This window comes from Hypanus sabinus, chromosome 5 (assembly GCF_030144855.1).
Source record: "Hypanus sabinus isolate sHypSab1 chromosome 5, sHypSab1.hap1, whole genome shotgun sequence".
Lineage (NCBI taxonomy): Eukaryota > Metazoa > Chordata > Chondrichthyes > Myliobatiformes > Dasyatidae > Hypanus > Hypanus sabinus.
In genome coordinates this window covers 37,659,267-37,681,288 of record NC_082710.1, presented here as the reverse complement: position 1 = coordinate 37,681,288, position 22,022 = coordinate 37,659,267, and the positions used below count along the sequence as shown (strand labels likewise).

The window sequence follows — 22,022 nt, the reverse complement described above, 5'->3', positions numbered from 1 at the left end:
AATGTTCCCCGCCCTCTCGCAATGTGCCAGCACGCCATTTCATAAGACATTATTAGTGATTGTTGGAGAGCAGGTATTTTAACATGGCAGTCCTCTAAAGTCTTTCCGAGTGTCATAAAACAATGCAAATTTCACAGTGAGATGATTGAGTAGGAAAACTGGTTCTCAGTTGTTTTTAAATCCACCCAAACTCCTCCTGCACCATTATTAAATCTCAGCGCAAGGCGGCGCCTGAACTGCGAACGCTCTTGTTGCTCACCCATTGACCTCAATTTGCAGCTGGTCGTAGTAGTTGAATGGACACTTAGACGCGGCAACTTCGTGCTGCCACTAATTGTCAATTTTGGTCCTAGTTTTACGAGGCGTCCTCAGATACAACGGCAATCAGAATATCTGGTGCAGTAATGCAGAAGGGGAAATAAGATGAACATAATCACTTGCCTGAGCCAAAACCGAACATATATGAAGACCGCAAAGGAAAAAGGACTGTAGCAGACATGCAACATGGGGTGGGGTGGGGAGCGGGGAAACGTATGCACTATTATGCAAACAAAGCAGATCAAATCACTGGGAATTAGCCCAAGATCAGCGAATCTTTCGATTATTTAAACTGTCGGCCTTATGTATCATTTGTGGCCGTCACATATTTAGCCAATAGAAACAAAAGGGTATGCACTTGATCTTATAGTAGGTTGAGATGGTGGGAAATTTGAAAGTCACAGAAGCCAAGGTCACTCGAAAGGATTATACTTGGATTTACAAGTCTGTGGAAGTCACTTTTGCAATTTATTTATGAGGGAAGGATGCAACCGGGAAAAGAAAATAGTTGTTTCAGAACAACATTTCACCGGAAAGGGAAAAATGTGAAACGGGGAGAACGTTTTTACATCACAAGTTATACATATAAAATAAATGAAAAGGGTTGGTAAATAATAGATTGAAAATGAATAATATAATTAGCGAAAGGATGGGATTTGTATGTTAGCCTCTATACGCAGTCCGAGTTAATATATTCCAGATACTGTATATGGATTTATACTGTGTTATTTCTTTTATAGAATGCTCGGTTACGCACACTTCAAGGATAGATGTGTAAAGTCTTGGCAGTATGAATCATTTATTTGTATTCTATTATCGTAATCTGGATAATTAAAAAGTTAATAATATTCTGGGTTCTTATTTCGGGACTTCAAAACTTGTTTACATCTTCCCCCATTCACGTTCAAATGCAATGACAGACTTGCCATTTTTTCAGTATACAAACCGCTCAGAAATACACCACCAATATTTACGGATTAAAAGTACACCATGCAAATATTTACAGATCTTGCGATTCGTATTGCTTGATTATTTTCCTTTTGCTAATGGCTTTATGGACTGAAACTAACAAAACCGCAGAAGCTGGGAAATCTGAAGTAACATCAGAAAATGCTACAAGTTTCTTCCATCCACCTGTCTCACTTTCACAGACGCTGCCTGACTTATTGTTTTCATTACTTGATAAATGCGGAAATAACAAAATAAGTAGGAAAGAAACGAAACAATCACAATACTAAATTTAAAATCAATAAAATGTAATTTCAGCACATTTGCTGTAAGCAACGCCATTTTCCAGCAGACATTCTTTTGGAGCAGTTTTACCCTCGTCTTCATGTCGCACCGCCTTGTTTTTAGTGCCCCTGATCGCTGAGTTAATGAGCAGCGCCTGACTTACTGCGTGCGCTGTGGGAGTTCGAGACGGTTTCTTTTTCCTCTTCTCTCCCGTTGCCTATTCCCGCCCACTTCATCAGATCGGACACCGACGGCAAGAGTAACTACTCACAAGCCTCAACTGGCAACAACTTTTTTTTTTGCGCCTGTGTTTGTTTTTCTTTTTAATTTTTTTTAAAAAAAAGCGGAAAGGGAAGAACAGGAATAGAATAAAGTTATTCCGTGGACGCCCGGGCTCGCTGTCGCCTGCACTTGTCCATGGCGTGGCCGTGCTGAGGCAGCTCGGGGTCCGGCTCGGTGGCGGTGTCGTCTCGTCGCTCAGTGTCTGCCCGCGCTCCACGATGGCGCGCTGCTGCCTGTCCGAGGAGGACAAGGAGTCTCAGCGCATCAACGCCGAGATCGAGAGACAGCTGCGGAGGGACAAGAAGGACGCCCGCCGGGAACTCAAGCTGCTGCTGCTGGGTGAGTTGCCGGACAGCTGTGGTGCGGGAATTGGGATAACCTGAGATTCCGCAACACTGTTCCGCCCCTCAACTTGTCGGTCACCCTGCCGCGGTGAGAGCCACACTTCGGGTCACTGTCGGCTGCGTCTGGCTGATCTCGAACAAAGTTCCCTGTCCACTTCTGCAGGCCCGAATCCTCTTTCAGTTCCCCCTCAGCCAGAAAAAAAACAATTCATCACAAGTCGCTAATCGGAAAGACGACTAGCTTTTTAAAGGGGAGAGAAAAAAGTGAAGGCAGGCGACATTGCATGAAACAGGTGGTGGATATTAGGCTATTTTCCCCCCGCAGGACTCAGCACGTCGCGCAGATTTGAAGTTCAAACAAGTTGGCGGCCTGTGCTCGCCTCCTGTAACCTGATCCACAGGTTGCAACACATTGTGGATAAATTGTCTCGGCTTGTGCAGGCAATGGCACAGGGTGCCGATTAAAAAAGCCTCAGTAGTGTTACAGTTGCAAATCCTTGTTTAGCAGTTGATTATTACTAAATCCTCTCCCTTAACGAGACAGGATTGAAGTTATTGCTTAGTAGAATACTGTACTCCGGTGAGTTGCTATACTGAAAACAGGTGTCTACATTTCGATTCTTTCCAAATAATTCAGAGCTTGTTACTTAAACAACTTGACAGCATCGCTGACAATTACTTGGCGGATTGTCTCGACTTTTTTATTTACTCAAGTGTCGGATGAGCGCGTTGGGTGTGGCGAATGCAAGTAGAACATACTGTAATTGTTACATTCGTTATCTCGTAAAATTGCTTTCGTTTTTCATTGCTCTTCCAAGATGCTTCTTCCCTTTTTAAATTCTGCTGTGATGTTTTAATTTTTGCAGTTTAAAAAACTGAATGCTGTTTTTCTCATTATCTCACCTACTAACCGTCGTCGTTTTCAAGTGTGAAAGGCGTCAAATGTTGGAACCTCTTATCCTTGAGGGTTGAAGAAATGCATTTTCTCCCTTTGGCAGAAGTTTTAAATATATATATCCGCTTAAAATTCTTTGAGACAAATTCTGACTATCAAATTGGTTTCTTCTTTACATTCAGATTTTTCTAGGTTCCTTGGTTATCAGATTGATTATAATTTTACCACATGTGAACAAACGGCCAAAATTATTCAGGCTACAACATTACTGTTTGTAACTGGCTGTTGATGGGTTTGGTATATGATTAGAACATTGCCTAATGTGCCAACTGCTTAAATTAGATTAGTTAGAAATTGACATTTTTTGGTAATCCAAGATTGTACTGAAAAAAGAAACACACCTCTTAGAAATCTGTGGTATAAACAGAAGATGTTAGAGGACACAGCAGGTCAGCCAGTTTCTGTGAGATGGGGGGGGGGGAGTGGGATTTGAAGAAAGAACCAATATTTCAAATATCTGTGTGCTTACAGCATTTTCTATTTTCATATGCAGTGAGTTGGCAATTTCAGTAAATTCACAATTGGAGATGTTCCATTGTCATTGATGTTCCTGTGTTAATGATATAATCACTAATCTTTGACTGCGATCCTTGAAAGTTCATGAAAAGTAAGAGTAATCTGCACAATGCTATATTTCACAAAAATATATATGCAGCCACATTAGAAAAGAGCATTTGGTTGGGAGAGGAAGAGCTGTTTGATAGTCAAAAAGTGATTAAAATCAACACAAACAGCAGATGTTGTAAATCTGAAACAAAAGTAGAAAATGCTGGAAAGACTCAACTGGTGTGGCAGCATTATGGAAAGAGAAACTGACTTAACATTTCAAGTCAAAGACGCTTCATCCGTACAATAGTTAATAGCTTGGAGAAACTCAGTGGGTCAGGCATAATCTGTGGAGAGAAATGGACAGTCTATGTTTTAGGCCAAGAGCCTTCATCTGGACTGGGTCAAAGTGTTGAGACCCAAAATGTTATCTGTCCATTTCTCTCCTCAGATGTTAGCCAGTTGAGTCTGCTCTGCTGCTTCATCATGACTGATCTTGTGTGATAGTTGGTTGCTTTCTGATTAAAGTCTGCTGATTGTATTATAAGAATATCTGTTAGGTAACAATTTACAGGAATTTGGGAGAGAGAGAAGGAATTTGATATAATCACTTGAGCTATATCAGACAGTTGGTGATATTGGCCAGAAATGGAAAATTAATATTTCTACTTGACTTGTATGTTGGAGCTGTAACCTGTATGTGTGCCAGGTAGCTATTTGCATGAGGCTTATGATAAAATAATGTGCAGACACTTCCCGTTTCGTGGAGCTTTTATTTGGCAAAGTTCCACTAGTTGACTGGCCCTGCTTCATGTCAAGAAACAATTCATGTAGAAAAAGAGGAGAAACAGTGTGTTTTGTGGTGATCAGCTGACACTCTTGAAAAATAATTCAGCAGGAAAATTGGGAAAGCAAACTGAAAGCCTGGTCATCATATCTTTCCTACTCCCATTGATTGAAGGGAGGTCTGCTGGTGTGTTTTGTATTCATACTGTTCAGAATAGTATGGAATGTGGCACGGAGATTCCTGAAGGATGCTATGTCAATCGTAAAAAAAAAATTGAGAAATTTGTTCACATCCATGTAGCAGGGATAGGGATTACAATAATTGTGTATCCTGAGAGTTGTATTTGAAGGAAATATTTCCTATTAGATAAAATAGGAGAAAATATACCAGAAGATTTTATATATAAATGGGAATCTAAATGGATACGGGAAAAGAAAGAATCTCCTATACTAAAATATTAGATTGATTTATGGAATAAGATAAATGTTGATGATGAGATAAAGAAATCTTTATTAGCAAAGAGACCTTTAATTCAAAATAAACTTATCCCTTTTATAATGGATAATCAACTTTAATCAACTGGTTTCACAAAGGGATTGGATATATAGGAGACTGTTTTGAAGGAGGTATATTAATGTCATTTGACCAATTATAGAATAAATATAAAATATCAAATAACACTCTTTTCTGTTATTTCCAATTAAGTGCTTATTTAAGAGATAAACTGGGTCAAACAATGTTATTGCTGAAACCTAATGAAATAGAAACTTTAATTCATAAAGGAAAAATTAAAAAAATTATTTCTGGTATGTATAATTTGATTCAAAAACAGGCAATTAAACAAGGAATTCATAAGTCAAGACAAAAATGGGAAACTGATTTGAATATTAAAATTGATGAAACAAGTTGGTCAAGATTATGTCTTGACAGTATGACAAATACAATAAATGTTCGACTAAGATTAGCACAATATAACTCTTTACATCAAATATATATTACGCCACAAAAAATGAATAGATTAATCTCAAATTCATCTGATCAATGTTTTTGATGTAATCAAGAAATTATTACTTTTTTACACTCTACTTGGTCTTGTTTTAAAATTCAACCTTTTTGGACAAATTTAAGAGTTTTACTGGAACAAGTTATTGGAATACAACTTCCACATAATCCAACGTTATTTTTACTAGGCGATATTGAAGGGATAAAATCAAAATCCAAATTTAATAAATATTTGAAAGAATTCAGAAAAATTGCATTGGCAGTAGCCAAAAAAGCTATTGCAGTTACTTGGAAATCAGATTCATACTTAAGTATAGATCGTTGAAAGAATGAAATTTTTAGCTGCATTCCACTTGAAAAAATTACTTATAATTTAAGAGATAAATATGAAATATTTCTGAAAATTTGGTGCCCATATTTACAAAAAATAGGATTAAATATACAGGTGCTCCAAAGGTAAAATTATTGGTTATCTGGGGAAAGAAATAATTATACATATTAAAGCTATTATGAACTCCATGGAGCATGTGGGGATCTTCCGATATCCAGGCATTCTTTCGTTCTTCCTTTTTTCTTTCTTTCCTTTTTCTATAGGGATATGTTAGGGGGGAGGGGGAAGGGTTGATATTTTTTTCTTTCTGTAACCTATTTGAAAATTCAATAAAAAAATTTTTTTAAAAAAAAGCTGTCAGACAGTTGGTGATCTTGGCCAGAAATGGAAAATTAATCAATATTTCTACTTGACTAGTATGTTGGAGCTGTAACCTGTATGTGTGCCAGGTAGCTATTTGCATGAGGCTTATGATAGAATAATGTGCAGACACTTCCCGTTTTGTGGAGCTTTTATTTGGCAAAGTTCCACTAGTTGACTGGCCCTGCTTCATGTCGAGAAACAATTCATGTAGAAAAAGTAAGAGGAGAAACAGTGTGTTTTGTGGTGATCAGCTGACACTCTTTTTGAAAAATAATTCAGCAGGAAAATTGGGAAAGCAAACTGAAAGCCTGGCCATCATATCTTTCCTACTCCCATTGATTGAAGGGAGGTCTGCTGGTGTGTTTTGTATTCATACTGTTCAGAATAGTATGGAATGTGGCACGGAGATTCCTGAAGGACGCTATGTCAATCGTAAAAAAAATTGAGAAATTTGTTCACATCCATGTAGCAGGGATAGGGATTACAATAATCGTGTACCCTGAGAGTTGTATTTGAAGGAAATACTTTATATTTTGTATTTGAAGGAAATATTTTATGTGTTATAATCCATGACCATCCTGGGTGCCCTTTGCAGGGAACAGCAGAAAGTAGATCATGTAACCTAACCACTTTTTATTAGCTAGCCATATTTTTCTTTTTTTTTTGTAATTTTTTTTATTGAAGTTCATTATCTAACAAACATTTCCATAAGATGTATTTCAGGCATTGATTATATATCATATAATCATATATATCGCAAATCTCCACAAAGTATTTATCTGGGGTATACACTTATAGAAAAGAGTGGAAAGAAAAAACAAGCAAAAGGAAAGAACTATGTACAAGTAGGGAGTGATCTTTTTTTTTACAACAGATTAATTGATTTGTGAGAATAAAATCAGACCTATGAGGCAGTGTGTAGTTAAACCATTTTTCCCAGTATGTATCAAATTGTTTCAAATTGGATAAAATTCTCTTACGTTTGATTGGATTTAATAGCCCATTGACGTTAAAAGAAATGAATTTGACCTTTAAAGACATCTGTATTTATCTGTCAATGTGTCATTGAAATTAGAATAAAACTTAATCGATTTACTCCCTAAACAAATAAGAACCAAGAACCGCAAATAATAACAAAAATGTGTGATTCCAACAACGGGGTGCAACAAACGTGTGATTCCAAGGCTGAGGTTTCTAGTAAATGACCCTGCGTTGAGCTAGAGGAAATGTCTAGCTGTGGGGGAGTAAGTGAATGAGTAAAGAATAACAAGTAATATAAAATCCACATTATAATAAGTATTTCTCGAGATAGGTATATCACCGTGTACTTTTGCTTCTGTTGAGCTTCTCAACATTTTTAAAGTTAGCCAAATCTTATGGCTCTTCTGAAGGGGGTGAGGACTGTCTTTGGGAAAGTCCCGGTCTCTTCCTGATATATTTCTCTTGGCCTCCTCCTGTCTCCTGCATTCTCTATTCTCACACTATTTCCCAAGCTGAGTGGGATAATTCCTCAGCCAGGCTTTCCCTCGTTTTGGTCACGCTGACGGGCATCCCTCTGGTCATCGTGTCTGTAGTCGTCTCTTCCACTATCTGGTACAACCGCATCCCGTTGTCATAAAACACTCGGAAGTTTAGCAGGGTACGGAGTTTGAAATCTAATCTTTTTTTGCTTTAGTACTCGCTTTACTTCAGAGTATTCTTTGCGTTTCTGTAGGTCTGCGGGGGGGGGGGGTTATCTTGGTCGAAATATATTAATTTATCCTCTTAAAAAAAAAACTCTCTTCTTACCTCAGGCCCTTCATAGAATCTCCACCTTGGTGCTGTACCGAAGGAATTTAATTATTATTGAGTGTGGCTTTCTGTCCCGGGTAGGTTTCGGGACGAGCGCACAATGGGCTCTTTTGACTTCCAGCTTCATAGCCGAGGGAAGATCCAGCGCGACCCGCAGCAACTTTCTGACAAACACCGTCATAGACGAGCCCTCAGCTCCTTCGGGAACGTTGTAGATTCTGATATTTTTCCGCCGCGATCTTCCCTCCAGGTCAAGCAGTTTACCTTCTTGGTGATGTAATATTTTTATTGTCTTGCTCAGTATCCGTTCCACGTTTTGAACGCGATCTTCCACCTTCTCAATTCGAGTCTCTGCCAACGCTATTTTATGATTGACGCTGGCGAGCTCTGACTTAATATCATAGAGCTGCTGTTTTATATCTTTCTGGAACTCCATTATTTCTTTCAGGATTTCGATCACATTCGTCGCGTCACCTGAACGAGGCCCAGCATCCAGCTCGCTAGCACACGGTCGGGTCGGAGAGCCGCTCGCTGCACTCCTCTTGGACGCAGGCTCCGCAGAGTCGCTTTTTTTATTTCCATTCTTTTTCCCCATTCTTGCCCCTCTTTTCAGTTCAAATATTTTTTGAAAATATTATATTTGATGGGTTAACGGGGCTTAAGACGCGTTTTTCCGGAGGAGCTAGTGAATTAAGCTGCCATTCTCGACGATGACGTCACTGGAACCCATCTAGCTATATTTTTCTAAGGTTTGGTCCACTGCCTTTTAGTTTGCTGCCAAACATACTTTAAATTGTATTATGCAAAATGTTGATAACACAAGTAAAAGTAATATAATGATCAACTATGACAATGCGTTTTCTTCTGAGCCTTTAAAATAATAAATGTTGCATGATAAATATGTTTGCGTGAACATAATTGCATTTGCTTTAATAAATAATGGGTTATACCTAGATTTATTCTTCTATATATAAAATGATACAGGGAAGGGTGCTTGGGGGTTCCTGACATTTTTACTATCACTCATTCTTTGGGGTACTATTCTGTTTTTGTGGATATCTGTGAAGTGCAAGAATTTCAGGTTTTATATTGTATATGTTCTCTGAAATTCATTGGAACTATTGAATAGACAGAATTCCAATCAAATTGATTTCAAATGGAAAACGGGTATAACGGATGGGAGAGGAATACTAATTTAAAAATTGTAAATTATCTGGTGTCGTATAATGATAAATGTATCAGAATCAGGTTTATTATCATTGGCATGTAACGTGAAATTTGATAACTTAGCAGTGGCAGTTCAATGCAATACATAATATAGAAGAGAAAAAATAAATAAAAACAACAATAATATATAATGTTGACTGAACATTCAGTATATTATGCAGTTAATACACTTAGTACCTTAAATATGCTGCGGGCCATGTTAGTAAGCCTTGAAGAACAACTTACGTTAAATCTACAATGCCTTATGAATTTATAGCTAACGTAAATCTTCCCATTCATTGCTTCACTAAGATGTGAGGCCAATGCATATTGTGGTGTGGTGTCATTATAGGCATGTTATATATGAGTGTCCCATAGGCCACTTATGAAATGTGTCAGATTCCTTGTGCAATGTTTACTGTATACCATGATAATGGAAGCCGTTACTCTTCATCATCTTGTCCATTACCACTCAAGGTCATAATTGACCAACAATATAATAGGATATTTCAGATTTGTGCTTTTAATAACTAGTTCTGGCATTCAGGAGTGCAAGTGTCCTAAATTCTAATTCCATATGCATCTTGGATTGAGAAATACTCATAGTTCAAATATATGGTGCTTATTCTCATTGTTTCATGGAGTTACAAGGTAAACTGATCAGGCCAAGTAGTTAGGATTTGGAAGGGCGAGGTTTACTCAGTTAGTGGCTTTAAATCAGATGTAGGGGGTAGAATGTATGAAGTCAGATGAGTGAGAGAGAAACGCACACAGCTGGTTTTTCTAATCCTGTGCAATTGTTGGTAAATGACAAATAAAAGGCAGAACAATTTGCTCTTCAGGGAACTATTTTAAATTAAGCAGTTTACAGCTATACAGAAGGATTAGGATTAGATTTCTTCATGGGAGCATAAAGTGAAATTACTGGAAATCAATACCATTTGGAGAGCATATTGTTAACTTTCAGTGACGGGTTAGAAACGGAATGTTCTTTGAAACGAGTCTTGAGAATTGCAGTCCCTAGTTCGGCTTGGGAATTACCAATGGCTGTGATTGGTGGTGGTTTTGAAGGAGCAGAGTTTACAACATTACTGATGAAGAAACATCATTTTAGTGCAGGGATTAAAACTCTTAAGACAAGATGTCTGACAGCATCCTGACAGTTTAAAGTGGAAATATGGAGTGTGAAGACAGAGCAAGTGTTGGGATTCATTGACAAGAACTTCAGTTTCTTGAGTCTGAGTTTGACAAAATTGGCCCTTCTCTGTTAATTTGTGAATTGTATGTTTGTATGTTTGTATGTTTGATATCTAAGCTTATTATTTCAAATCGGTGTGAGTGAAATCACAACTAAAGTATTTGTGGCAAATAAATGTGCACTTGCGGGTCTTGCGTCATTTATAGATATGCACTTGTTAAAATGGGAGGTACAATATATGTATTTGGTACATTTCTATTCACATTGCTTTCAGTGTTGACATATTTTAAAGTTTCTATAGTGTATCCAAATATATTTTAATTGTACTTTAGCATATCACATCTTGAATTTAATCTAGAATTTGTTCAAATTATTTATTTTTAACAAGTATATAAAAATGTTATTCTTTGAGAAAAATCATACAATAATCAGGTGTTCACAAAACTATTTACAACTTCAAACTAACTACAATTACTTTTGTATACAAAGCATTCGAGCCCCTGTGAGGCCTCAATCCAACTCCTCTGAGATTTGACCGATCACAAACATCATAAGGGAGGCAATTAATGTACCAGCACACAAGTCATTTAGGATGTGGAAGGAAACCCACACAGTCTCTGGGAGAATGTTCAAACCCCACACAGCTGTTCAGGATTGAACCCTGGGTCTTTGGCGCGGTGAGGCTGTGGGCTTTACCTGTTGGAGTGCTATGCTGTCCAAGTGTGGCAGCTAATGTTTTTCTTGTCTTGATGCCTGTAAATGTATCACAATATTGAATGGGGAAAATGTTTGCAGGAAGTTGTCAGATTAACTAATTTGTGCTGTTTGGTGATGGACCAGCTTGTTAGTTCATCTAGCACTACTGCTGCTTATACTATATCTAAAGTGTACAAAGCCAATTTTTTTCCTTACTGTCCTTTTGCTCTTCATATATCCATAGAAGCTCTGGGCATTCTCTTCACTTCATTTTCTAGAACAACCTCATGCCTTCTTTTGGCCCTCCTGATTTCCTTTTCGGGTGGTCTCTTGCATTTCTTATACTCCGCTAGAACCTCAATTGTTCCTTCTTGCCAATACCACACCTCCTCCTCCTTCACCAGGGCCTCAATAACTCTTGAAAGCCAAGATTCCACAAGCCTGTTATCCACCCTTTTATTCAGGAACATAAAAACTCTATTCTCAAAATTTTATCTTTGAAGGCCTCCCACTTTAAAAGCACACCTTTGCCAGAAAACATCCTGAACCAATCCATTCTTGCCGGATCCTTTCTGATACCATCAAAATTGGCATTTCTCCAACTTAGAGGACTTGACCTATCCTTCTCCATAATTATCTCAGAACGAATGGCATTATGATCACTAGGTGCAGAAGTTCCCCTACACGAGTTTTGTCACCTGCCCTGTCTCATGCCCTAATAGGAAATTCTGTATCACACTTTCTCTGGTTGGGACTTTTATGTTTTGATTAAGGAAGCCTTCCACAACACATTTGACAAACTCTATCCTATCCAACCCTTTAACAGCATTATAGTCCCAGTTGATATGTGGAGTTAAAATCACTTACCATCACTGCCTTGTGTTTCTTGCAACAAGCCTGCAATCTCTACAAATTTGCTGCTCTAAATGCTGCTGACTATTGGGTGGTTTATAATATAATTTCATGGTCATCCATTTCCAGCCTATTATGTCTAAGCTTTGCCATGACATTTTCCCTGACTAGTAATATCAAACATTCTCCTTTAATCCCTCCTGCTCGATCATGTCTAAACCCCAGACCACTGAGCTTTCAGTCCTGCCCCTAATGGCTATTGTATTATAATTCCAAGTGTTGATCCATGCCTTTAAGCTCATCCACCTTTCCTACAATACTCTTTGCGTTAAAATATACACTACTCAGAACAGTAGTTCCACCATGTTCAATCTTTTGATTCCTCACTTTGTATGTAGGCTTAACAACATCTTTCCCCAAAACTATCTGCTCTGGTGTTCTGGTTCCCATCCCCCTGCAACTCGAATTTAAACCCCCCCCCCACCCCACCCACCAGTGTAACACAAGCAAGTTTTCCTGTGAGAAACACACACAAAATGCTGGTGGAACGCAGCAGGTCAGGCAGCATCTATAGGGAGAAGCACTGTCGACGTTTTGGGCCGAGACCCTTCGTCAGGACTAACTGAAAGGAAAGATAGTAAAAGATTTGAAAGTAGGAGGGGGAGTGGAAAATGCGAACTGATAGGAGAAGACCAGAGGGGGTGGGGTGAAGCTGAGAGACAGAAAGGTGATTGGCAAAAGGGATACAGAGCTGGAGAAGGGAAAGGATCATGGGACGGGAGGCCTAGGGAGAAAGAAAGGGGGAGGTGAGCACTGGAGGTAGATGGAGAGCAGGCAGAGTGATGGGCAGAAAGAGAGGGGGAAAAAGAGGGGGGGAAATATGTCAGGGATGGGGTAAGAAGGGGAGCAGGGGCATTAACGAAAGTTGGAGAAGTCAGTGTTCATGCCATCAGGTTGGAGGCTACCCAGCCGGTATATAAGGTGTTGTTCCTCCAACCTGAGTGTAGCTTAATCTTGACAGTAGAGGAGGTCATGGACTGACATATCAGAATGGGACATGGAAATAAAATGTGTGGCCACTGGGAGATCCTATTTTCTCTGGCGGACAGAGCATAGGTGTTCAGTGAAATGGTCTCCCAGTCTGCGTCAGGTCTCACCAATATATAAAAGGCCACACCGGGAGCACTGGATGCAGTATACCACACCAGCCGATTCACAGGTGAAGTGTCGCCTCACCTGGAAGGACTGTCTGGGGCCCTGAATGTTGGTGTGGGAGGAGGTGTAAGGGCAGGCGTAGCACTTGCAAAGATAAGTGCCAGGAGGGAGATTGGTGGGAAGGGATGGGTGGGGTGGGGTGGGGAAGAATGGACAAGGGAGTTGCGTAGGGAGCGATTTTCATGCCATCAGGTTGGAGGCTACCCAACCAGTACCTGGCCTTTCCAGCTCTCAGCTTCGCCCCACCCCCTCCGGTCTTCTCCTATCATTTCGCATTTTCCCCTCCCCCTCTTACTTTCAAATCTCATAGTATCTTTCCTTTCAGTTAGTCCTGATGAAGGGTCTCGGCCTGAAACGCCGACAGCACTTCTCCCTGTAGATGCTGCCTGGCCTGCTGTGTTCCACTACCATTTTGTGTGTGTTGCTTGAATTTCCAGCATCTGCAGATTTCCTTGTGTTTGTCTTTCCTGTGAGGATATTGGTCTCCTTTCAGTTCAGTACAAACCATTTCATCGGTACGGGTCCCATCTTTCCTCAAAGAGAGCCCAATGATCCAAAAATCTGAAGCTCGTCCTCCTGCACAATCTCCTTAGCCACTTGTTAACGTGTTATATTCCTATTTCTGGCCTCACTGTTATGTGGCATGGGTAGCAGTCCTGAGTGCACAGTCCTGGAGGTCCTGTCCTTTAACTTAGCACCTACCTCCTTGAACTCAATTAGCAGGGCTTTGTCACACCATTCGTACTCATGTCATTGGTACTGATATGGGCCATGAACTCTGGCTGCTCACCTTCCCATTTAAGAATGTTGTGAACTCAATCCAAGATGTCCCTGACGCTGGCACCCAGGAGGCAACATAACATCTGGGACTCTCGCTCTTGTCCACAGAACATCTGTCTGTACTCCCCAACCATTGAATCCCTTATTACTACAGCTCACCTCTTCTCCCTCATTTTCTGCTTAGTCATTCCCCCCGGAAACTATATCTGAATTGGTATACTGTACTGTACCTGTTATTGAGGGGAGTGGCCACAGGGGTACTCTAAATTGGCTGTCTACACCCTTTCCTCCTCTGACAGTCACCCAGTTACCTGTGTCCTGCACCTTGGGTATAACTACCTCCCTGTATCACCTCTCAACCTCCCACACAATGCAATCACAGACCATTCGTTGTGCTTGCAGTCCTGAATGATCCTGAATTCATCCAGCTCCAGCTCTAATTCCTCAGTGTCATCTGTTAAGGAAAAAGCTGCAGCTGCATGCACTTCTTGCAGGTGTGGTTGTCAGAGACACTGGGAGGTCTCCCTGCCCTTCCCACAACCCTCAAGAGGAACGCTCCACTATCCTGTCTGTCATCTCCTCTGCCTTTACTGCAATAAGAAAGAAAGAAAATTAAATGAAAAAAATCTACCTACAAAGTTTGTACCTACCCGCGTAAATCTCTTGACTCACTCACACAGTGGTGCTCTGCGTAAAGCAAACTTTTTTATTGGCCGTTGTCGAGTGCCTAATTCTGCACAATCCAATGTCACCTGGTGAACTGTGGCATGCAATATGTCTTGACTGCTCTTGCTCATTTTGTTTTACATCCCTCTGCCCGGTGCACAATGTCTCCTCGGGTTCTGTGGCTCTCAAATTTTGAGCATTTGGATTATGATTTCGACGGTGTTTAAATCCCATCCAAGCAGCAAGTGAATTTAAAATTCTGCAAAATAAGGCACTGATTTATTTAGAGTGACAGTGTGGAACAGGCCCTTTGAGCAGCACCACCTATCAACTTGCCTAATAAATCCAGCCTAATCACAGGACAATTTACAATGACCAATTAACCTACTAAACTGTATGTCTTTGCACTGTGGGAGGAAACCAGAGCAGCTGGAGGAAACCCACATGTTCGACGGGGAGAACATACAAACTTTCTTACCGAGGACGCCGAATTGAACTCTGATGCCCCAAGCTTTAATAGCATTGTGCTAACCACTTTTACTGTGGCGCCTGATCTCGGTAAATTATCATGAAGTTGTTAAATTGTCATTAAGCTTTCATTAAATTAAAGATTATCCTGTTTCACCAGCTTCCTTTGAGGAAGGAAACCTGCTACCGTATCACTGTGACTTCAATCTCACACTAATGCAGTTAGCTCTGAGCAACCCATTGAAATCCTCTAGAAGCCTCTTCATGCCAATATTAAGTTTTCATTGTTTTCAGTCTTGCTGGGTTTTTCTGCTTTTATTTTGGGGTTCTAGCACCTGCAGCTTTTTAAATATCAACTCTTCACTGTTGCTAAATCAAAGTGCAAGAACTTGCCACCTTACAGCCCCTTAGTTACACAGACCCTGATTCAGGATGCTCTTTATATTGATCTTGGGGCAAATAGCGTTGGCTTCCTATGTTCATGCAGTGAAATTAGGGGAGGAAGCAGGAGGACAGCAAATATATTGTCAGATTATTTGTACTGCAAAAACATAATACTGATTTTTGTGTCAACTTTACTAGAAAAGGATTCTGATACTCTATCTCCTTGGGGAAAGGACAATACATACACAGTATTGGTCCTTTGGCCCATGATGTTATGTTGATGCTTTTACCTACTCCAGGATTAATTTAACCCTTCCCTCCCACACAGCCCTCCATTTTATCTTCATCCAAATCCCTTAGAATCTCTTAAATAATCCTTAACGTATCTGCCTCTACCACCTCCCCTTGCAGTGTCTTCCACGCACTTACCATTCTGTGTAAAATAAATTTAAAAAAATAGAACACCAGCCTCCAACATCTTCCTCCTCCCCCTCACCCCCCATACTTTCCATCACACCCCTTAAAGATGTGCTCCTTTGTGTCTGCCATTTCGGCCCTGAGAAAATGTCTGTGGCTGTACATTCAATCTGTATCTCTTATCTCTTAACCTCAGTTAAGTCACCTCTCATCCTCCTTCACTCCAAAGAGAATATCCCTAGCTCGTTCAACCTATCATCATAAGACATGCTCTGTAATCCAGGCATCATCCTGGTAAATCTCCTCTGCACCCTCTCTAAAACTTCCTATAATAAGGCAGCCAGAACTCAACACAACACTCTAAATGTGATCTAACCCTAGTTTTATAGAGCTGCAATATTATATTTCAGCTCTTGAAGTCAATCTCCTGACTAGTGAAGACCAACACACCAAAACCTTTGTAACCACCCTCGCACTGCATCTTTGAGGGACTTGTGGATGTGAACCCTAATATCTCTTTTTTCTTCCACAGTGTTAAGAACCCTGCCATTAACCCTGTCTTCAGCCTTCATGTTCAGCCTTCCAAAGTGAACCATTACATAATTTTTTGGAATAAACTCCATTTGCTACTTCTCAGCCCAGCTCTGAATCCTGTCAATGTCCTGTTGTAATCTGTGGCAACTTACACTATCTACAAGACCACCAACCTTTGCATCATCTGCAAACTTAGTAACCTATTTCCTCATCCAAGTCATTTATAAAAATCACAAAGAGCAGGGGCCCCAGAACAGAATCCTCTGGAATACTGCATACACTTCATTTCCTACCACACCCTGCCTTTGTGAGCAAGCTAGTTTTGAATCCTTGCAGCCAAGTTTCTCAAGTCCTGTGGCTACTGACTTTCTGAATGACCTTCCCATGGGGTTTTATCTTGTTAAATGCCTTAGTAAAACCCATAAGCATCACATCAACTACTCTACCTTCATCAATTCATTTAGTCACTTCCTTAGGAAATTCAATCAGGCTTGCTCCTCACAAAGCCATGTTGACTATCCCTAATCAGAATAGGCTTCTCCAAATGCTCATCAATATTGACTCAAAAATCTCACCCAGACATGAGACTCACTGGTCTATAATTCCCATGATAATCCCTATTAGTATTCTTAAACAAAGGAATAACGTTGGCCATGCTCCAATCCTCTGGCACTACTTCTGTGGTCATTGAGAACACAAAGATCTTTGTCAAAGATGCAACATCTATTCCCTTGCTTCCTGTAGTAACCTGGGGTATATCTTGACCTGCCCCAGGGACTTTTCTATCCTAATGTTTTTCAAAAGTTCCAGCATGTCCTCTTTCTTAACTTCAATATGTTCCAGCGCATTTCATCCTCTTCTACACTGCCTCACATTCATCAAGATCCCTCTCACTGGTGAATACAAAGGCAAAATATTCATTAAGAACCTCCCCTGCCACCTCCGACTCCAGGTTTTACTTTTATCCCTGATTGGTACTATCCTCACTCCAGTCATCCTCCTGTTATTTATGCATCGAATGCCTTGGGGTTGACAGTAGAGGAGACCATGGATAGACATATCAGAATGGGAATGGGACGTGGAATTAAAATGTGTGGACGTATCAGAATGGACATCCCTGTTTGTTCTCCATCTCCCTCTGGTGCTTCCCCCCTCCCCCTTTCTTTCTCCCGAGGCCTCCTGCTCCATGATCCTTTTCCTTCTCCAGTTCTGTATCACTTTCGCCAATCACCTTTCCAGCTCTTAAGTACCCTCCCCCACCCCCTCTGGTCTTCTCCTATCATTTTGCATCTCCCCCTCCCCCCACTACTTTCAAATCTCTTACCATCTTTTCTTTCAGTGAGTCCTGATGAAGAGTCTCGGCCTGAAACGTCGACAGTGCTTCTCCTTATAGATGCTGCCTGGCCTGCTGTGTTCCACCAGCATTTTGTGTGTGTTGTTTGAATTTCCCGCATCTGCAGATTTCCTCATGTTGACATTTACACACATGCTGTTTCCATTGCCTATCCTTCCTCATGAGCTGCAACTGTCTTTATACCTACGTCCCATCCTCTGACCTATCACTCTGGTTTCCATACTCCTGCCAAAATAGTCTAAACCCTCCACAACTGCTCTAGCACTTCCCCAGTAGACATTGTAATAATCCACAAATACCCAAATCTGAAACCCTGCCTCCTGCATCACGTCTTCTGCCACACACACATCTGCCAAATCTCTCACTGGTGCATGACAGAAGCAGCAATCCAGAGGCTACCGCCATTGAGGTCCTGCTTTTTAGCTTCCTACCCTACTCCCTATATTCCCTTTAAGACTTAATTTCTTTTCCTAGCAATGTCATTGGTGCCAATATGTACCATGGCTTCTGAATGCTTAAGTAAGTGTTAGGTTTGACAAAGAGAATACGTATCTGATTTTTTTCTATTTTTCCTTATTCTTTTGTGCAAGATGGAAGACTATTGTAATGTAAACATTCCCTCTACCTCTTACACTATTGGGAAAGAGGCTGCTAATTTTTGCAAATAAACATAAAGGTTATACTGAAATTTTGATTTGAATTGGAATTTCATGACTGTATCAGGATCTGCGGAAAGTGATATTCAGTAATAATACACAATCTAATGCCCTGTAGTTAACCCCCAGTTGCATTTCATAAAGCAAGAACAAAATTTGAATGTAACTTTATTATGTTGCAGCATTGTAAACAGACCAATACAGTTGGGTATCAAACAGCCATCTTTGTCTTAACAACATCCGTGTTCTGACATGATAACTCCAGCTTTCTTTGGAGATTGTGACTGTAGATAACCACTTGATTTAGCCTTTTACAGCTTTTCAAATTGTTGTCCTGACCTAGATGCAGTGACTATTCTTGGTTGCTGCACTCAACTGATAATGTTGCTCTGCATTAAAAGTAAATAACTCATTTGTTCTGATGGCTGTTTCCAAACTATGTGGTCTTCATCTAGAAGATCTAAGTATATTTGGATCTCCATGTAGAAGGTCCAGTATGACATATGTGTACTTCATTTTTATCCTGTTCAATATCTTAAATATTGCTTGATATTGTTTCATTGTAATTGAAATTTCAGTGTAGCTGTATGTAGCCTCTCATAGCTCATTTTCATTTAAGAATAGTCTTGTTGCTGATTTTTGCACAACTTTGGCAGTTTGAATTTTGTGTACATGATCTTCAGAAACTATCTAGTGAGCATTGTACAGTTTTAACACATCTTGCAACTTTACCTTATTAAGAAATAGAAGTTGGCATTTTAATCGTTATATTCTTTGGGAGATAACACACTGAAAGTGGTAATTGGAGTACTTTAGTTCTTCCCTTGAATAAAATAAACAACGCACGCATTCTTGTCTGTTACTCACAATGCCAATTCTAATATTTTAACTAATTTGATGCAGGCACCAGCCCAGGAAAGGTCCTGTATCATGTTCCCCCATTAGTATATTTCTTCTTCATTTTGTAATATCTACAATGCTAAGTGACTTGAACCAGGCTGAAAAGTACTGTTATATCTGCATAAAAATATAATGAACTAAAATGAAGTTCTTTGACTCTGCAAGGGTAAAATGACCCTTCTAGGAGTTATATACTGGTCCCAGAACAGTAGCAAGGATGAGGGAAATAGAAAAAGCATGTAATAAAGGCAATGTTGTGATAGTCATGAGGGATTTCTATACATCCTTAGAGTAGGAAAAATCAGGTTTGTGTTGGCTCACCAGAGGGGGAATTTGTAGAATGCCTATTAGATGGCTTTTTTTCAATAGCTTATGGTTGAGCCCATTAAGGAAATGGCAGTTCTGGATTGGGTGTTGTGTAATGAACCAGATTTGATTAGGGACCTTAAAATAAAAGAAACCTTGGGAGGCAGTGATCATAATATGATAAAATTTGCCCCACAGTTTGAAAGGGAGATGGTAAAGTCAAATGTATTAGTATTATGCTGAGTAAAGGCTAATGCACAGGCATGAGAGAGGAGCTGGCCAAAGTTGAATGGAAGGGGACACTAGTAGGGATGATGACAGAACAGCAATAACTGGAGTTTCTGGGGGCATTTCAGAGATACAGGACAGATACATCCCAAAGATGAAGAAGTATTTTAAAGGCAAGATGACATAACCGTGGTTGACAAGGGAAGTCAAAGAGAAGATAACAAAAGGAGATAAAAGATGAAATATGAAGGTAAGCTAGTCAAAAATACCAGAAGTTTTTTTTTCAGATATATAAAGAGTAAAAGAGAGGTGAGAGTGGATGTTGGACAGCTGGGAAATGATGCTTAGGAGGTAGTAATGGTGGATGAACTTAGTAAGTATTTTGCCTCAGTCTTCACTGTGGAAGGAACTGGCATAATGCAAGAAATTTGAGAGTATCAGAGGGCAGAATTGAGTGTAGTTGCTATTACTTAGGAGATGGTGCTTGGGAAGTTGAAAGTTCTGAAGGTATATAACTCACCTGGACCAGATGGACTACACGCTTGGGTTCTGAAAGAGGTAGCTGAAGAGATAGAGGCATTTGTAGTGATCCTTCAATAATCACTAGATTCTGGATTGGTTCCGGAAGACTGAAAAATTGCAGATGTGTCTCTGGATTTCCTAAAGGTTATTATAGATGGGGATAAGCTGCCACTACCTATTAAATGCTCCCAATGTCATGCAACTTGGATAGTCTCTGACAACTAATTCCAGCTCCTGGCATTTACCAGTGGCTTAGCTACTAAGCTTGGCGGAACAGTTTCTACTGACAGGAGAATGGGGGAAGGTGGGTTACTGGTACCTTTAAAACCAGTTGCTTCAGGCAGAAGAGGCTCATCAGCTCATCTAGGAGAAGGAAAACTGTGCACTCAATCCTCTGCTGCTTTGTGCTATGCCCACTGACAGGGAAGGCTTCTGGAGTAAGCCCCAAGGAAAAATCTGGACCTGGAGTCCTTAAAACGCATTATGTTAACACCCGGCAAGTCCTGCAATATCACCAGTGCCGAACTGTATTGTTCTCTGCCGTTCCTTTGGAACCTGTGTGGAGAGGCAGAGCCTGCCACATGGGAAACAGCTTACTCTCCATATTGTTTAACGTAGGCAATCGAGACATCCCTGGTTAACCCCGACCAATGGACGGCCTCAATACTCCTCTCTTTAAAAAGGGAGGGAGGCTGAAGAAAGAAAATTATAGGCCAGTTAGCCTGACATCAGTGGTTGGGAAGATGTTGGAATCAAATTATTAAGAATGTGGTTTTGGGTACTTGGAGGCACATGATAAAGTAGGCCAAAGTCAGCATGGTTTCCTTGAGGGGAAGTCTTGCCTGACTAATCTGTTGAAATTCTTTGAGGAAGTAACAGGCAGAATAGACAATGGAGAGTCAGTGTATGTTGTTTACTTGGATTTTACGAATGTCTTTGACAAGCTGCTGCACATAAGACTGCTTAACAATAACTACTGCCTGTGGTATTACAGGAAAGATACTAGCATGGATAGAATATTGGCTGATTGGCAGGAGGCAAAGAGTGGGAATAAAGGAGGCCTGTTCTGGTGGGTTGCTGGTGACAGATGTAACGCAGGGGTTGGCATTGGGACAGTTTTCTTTTCACGTTGTATGTCAATGATTTGGATGACAGAATAAATGACTTTGTGGCAACTTTTGCAGATGATACAAAGATAAGTGGAGGGCAGGTAGTGTTATGGAATTGGAGTTTGCAGAGGACTTGGACAGATCAGGAGAATGGGCCAAGAAGTGGCAGATGGAATACAATGTAGGGAAGTGAACGGTCATGCACTTTGGTAGAAGGAATAAAGGTGCAGTCTATTTTCTAAAAAGAGAGAAAATTCAGAAATCAGAGGTGAAGGGTACTTGGGAGTCCTTGTGCAGGATTCCCTAAAGGTTAATTTGTGTTGGTGGTAAGGAAGACAAATGCAATGTAACGTTCATTTCCATTGGTCAGACCACACTTGGAATATTGTGAGCAGTTTTGCACCCTTCATTTAGGAAAAGATTTACTGGCATTGGAGATAGTCCAGAGGAGGTTCATGAGAATGATTCTGGGAATGGAAGTGTTAATGCATGAGGAACGTTTAATGGTCTGGACCTGTACTTGCTGTAGATTATAAGAATGGGGGAGGGGGGAATCGCAATGAAACCTATGGAACATTG

The 22,022-nt window shown here is 40.3% G+C and overlaps 1 protein-coding gene across 1 annotated transcript in view; it reads left to right on the top strand.

The window, feature by feature from the left end:
* Positions 1 to 1,694: 1,694 nt before the first annotated feature.
* LOC132394070 (guanine nucleotide-binding protein subunit alpha-14) overlaps positions 1,695 to 22,022 on the top strand; it is a 146,696-nt gene continuing 126,368 nt past the window's right edge. The window contains exon 1 of the mRNA XM_059969761.1: positions 1,695 to 2,172. Within this exon, the coding sequence (XP_059825744.1) occupies positions 2,052 to 2,172 (121 nt within the window). The 5' untranslated portion in view covers positions 1,695 to 2,051. The remainder of the gene's footprint in view (positions 2,173 to 22,022) is intronic.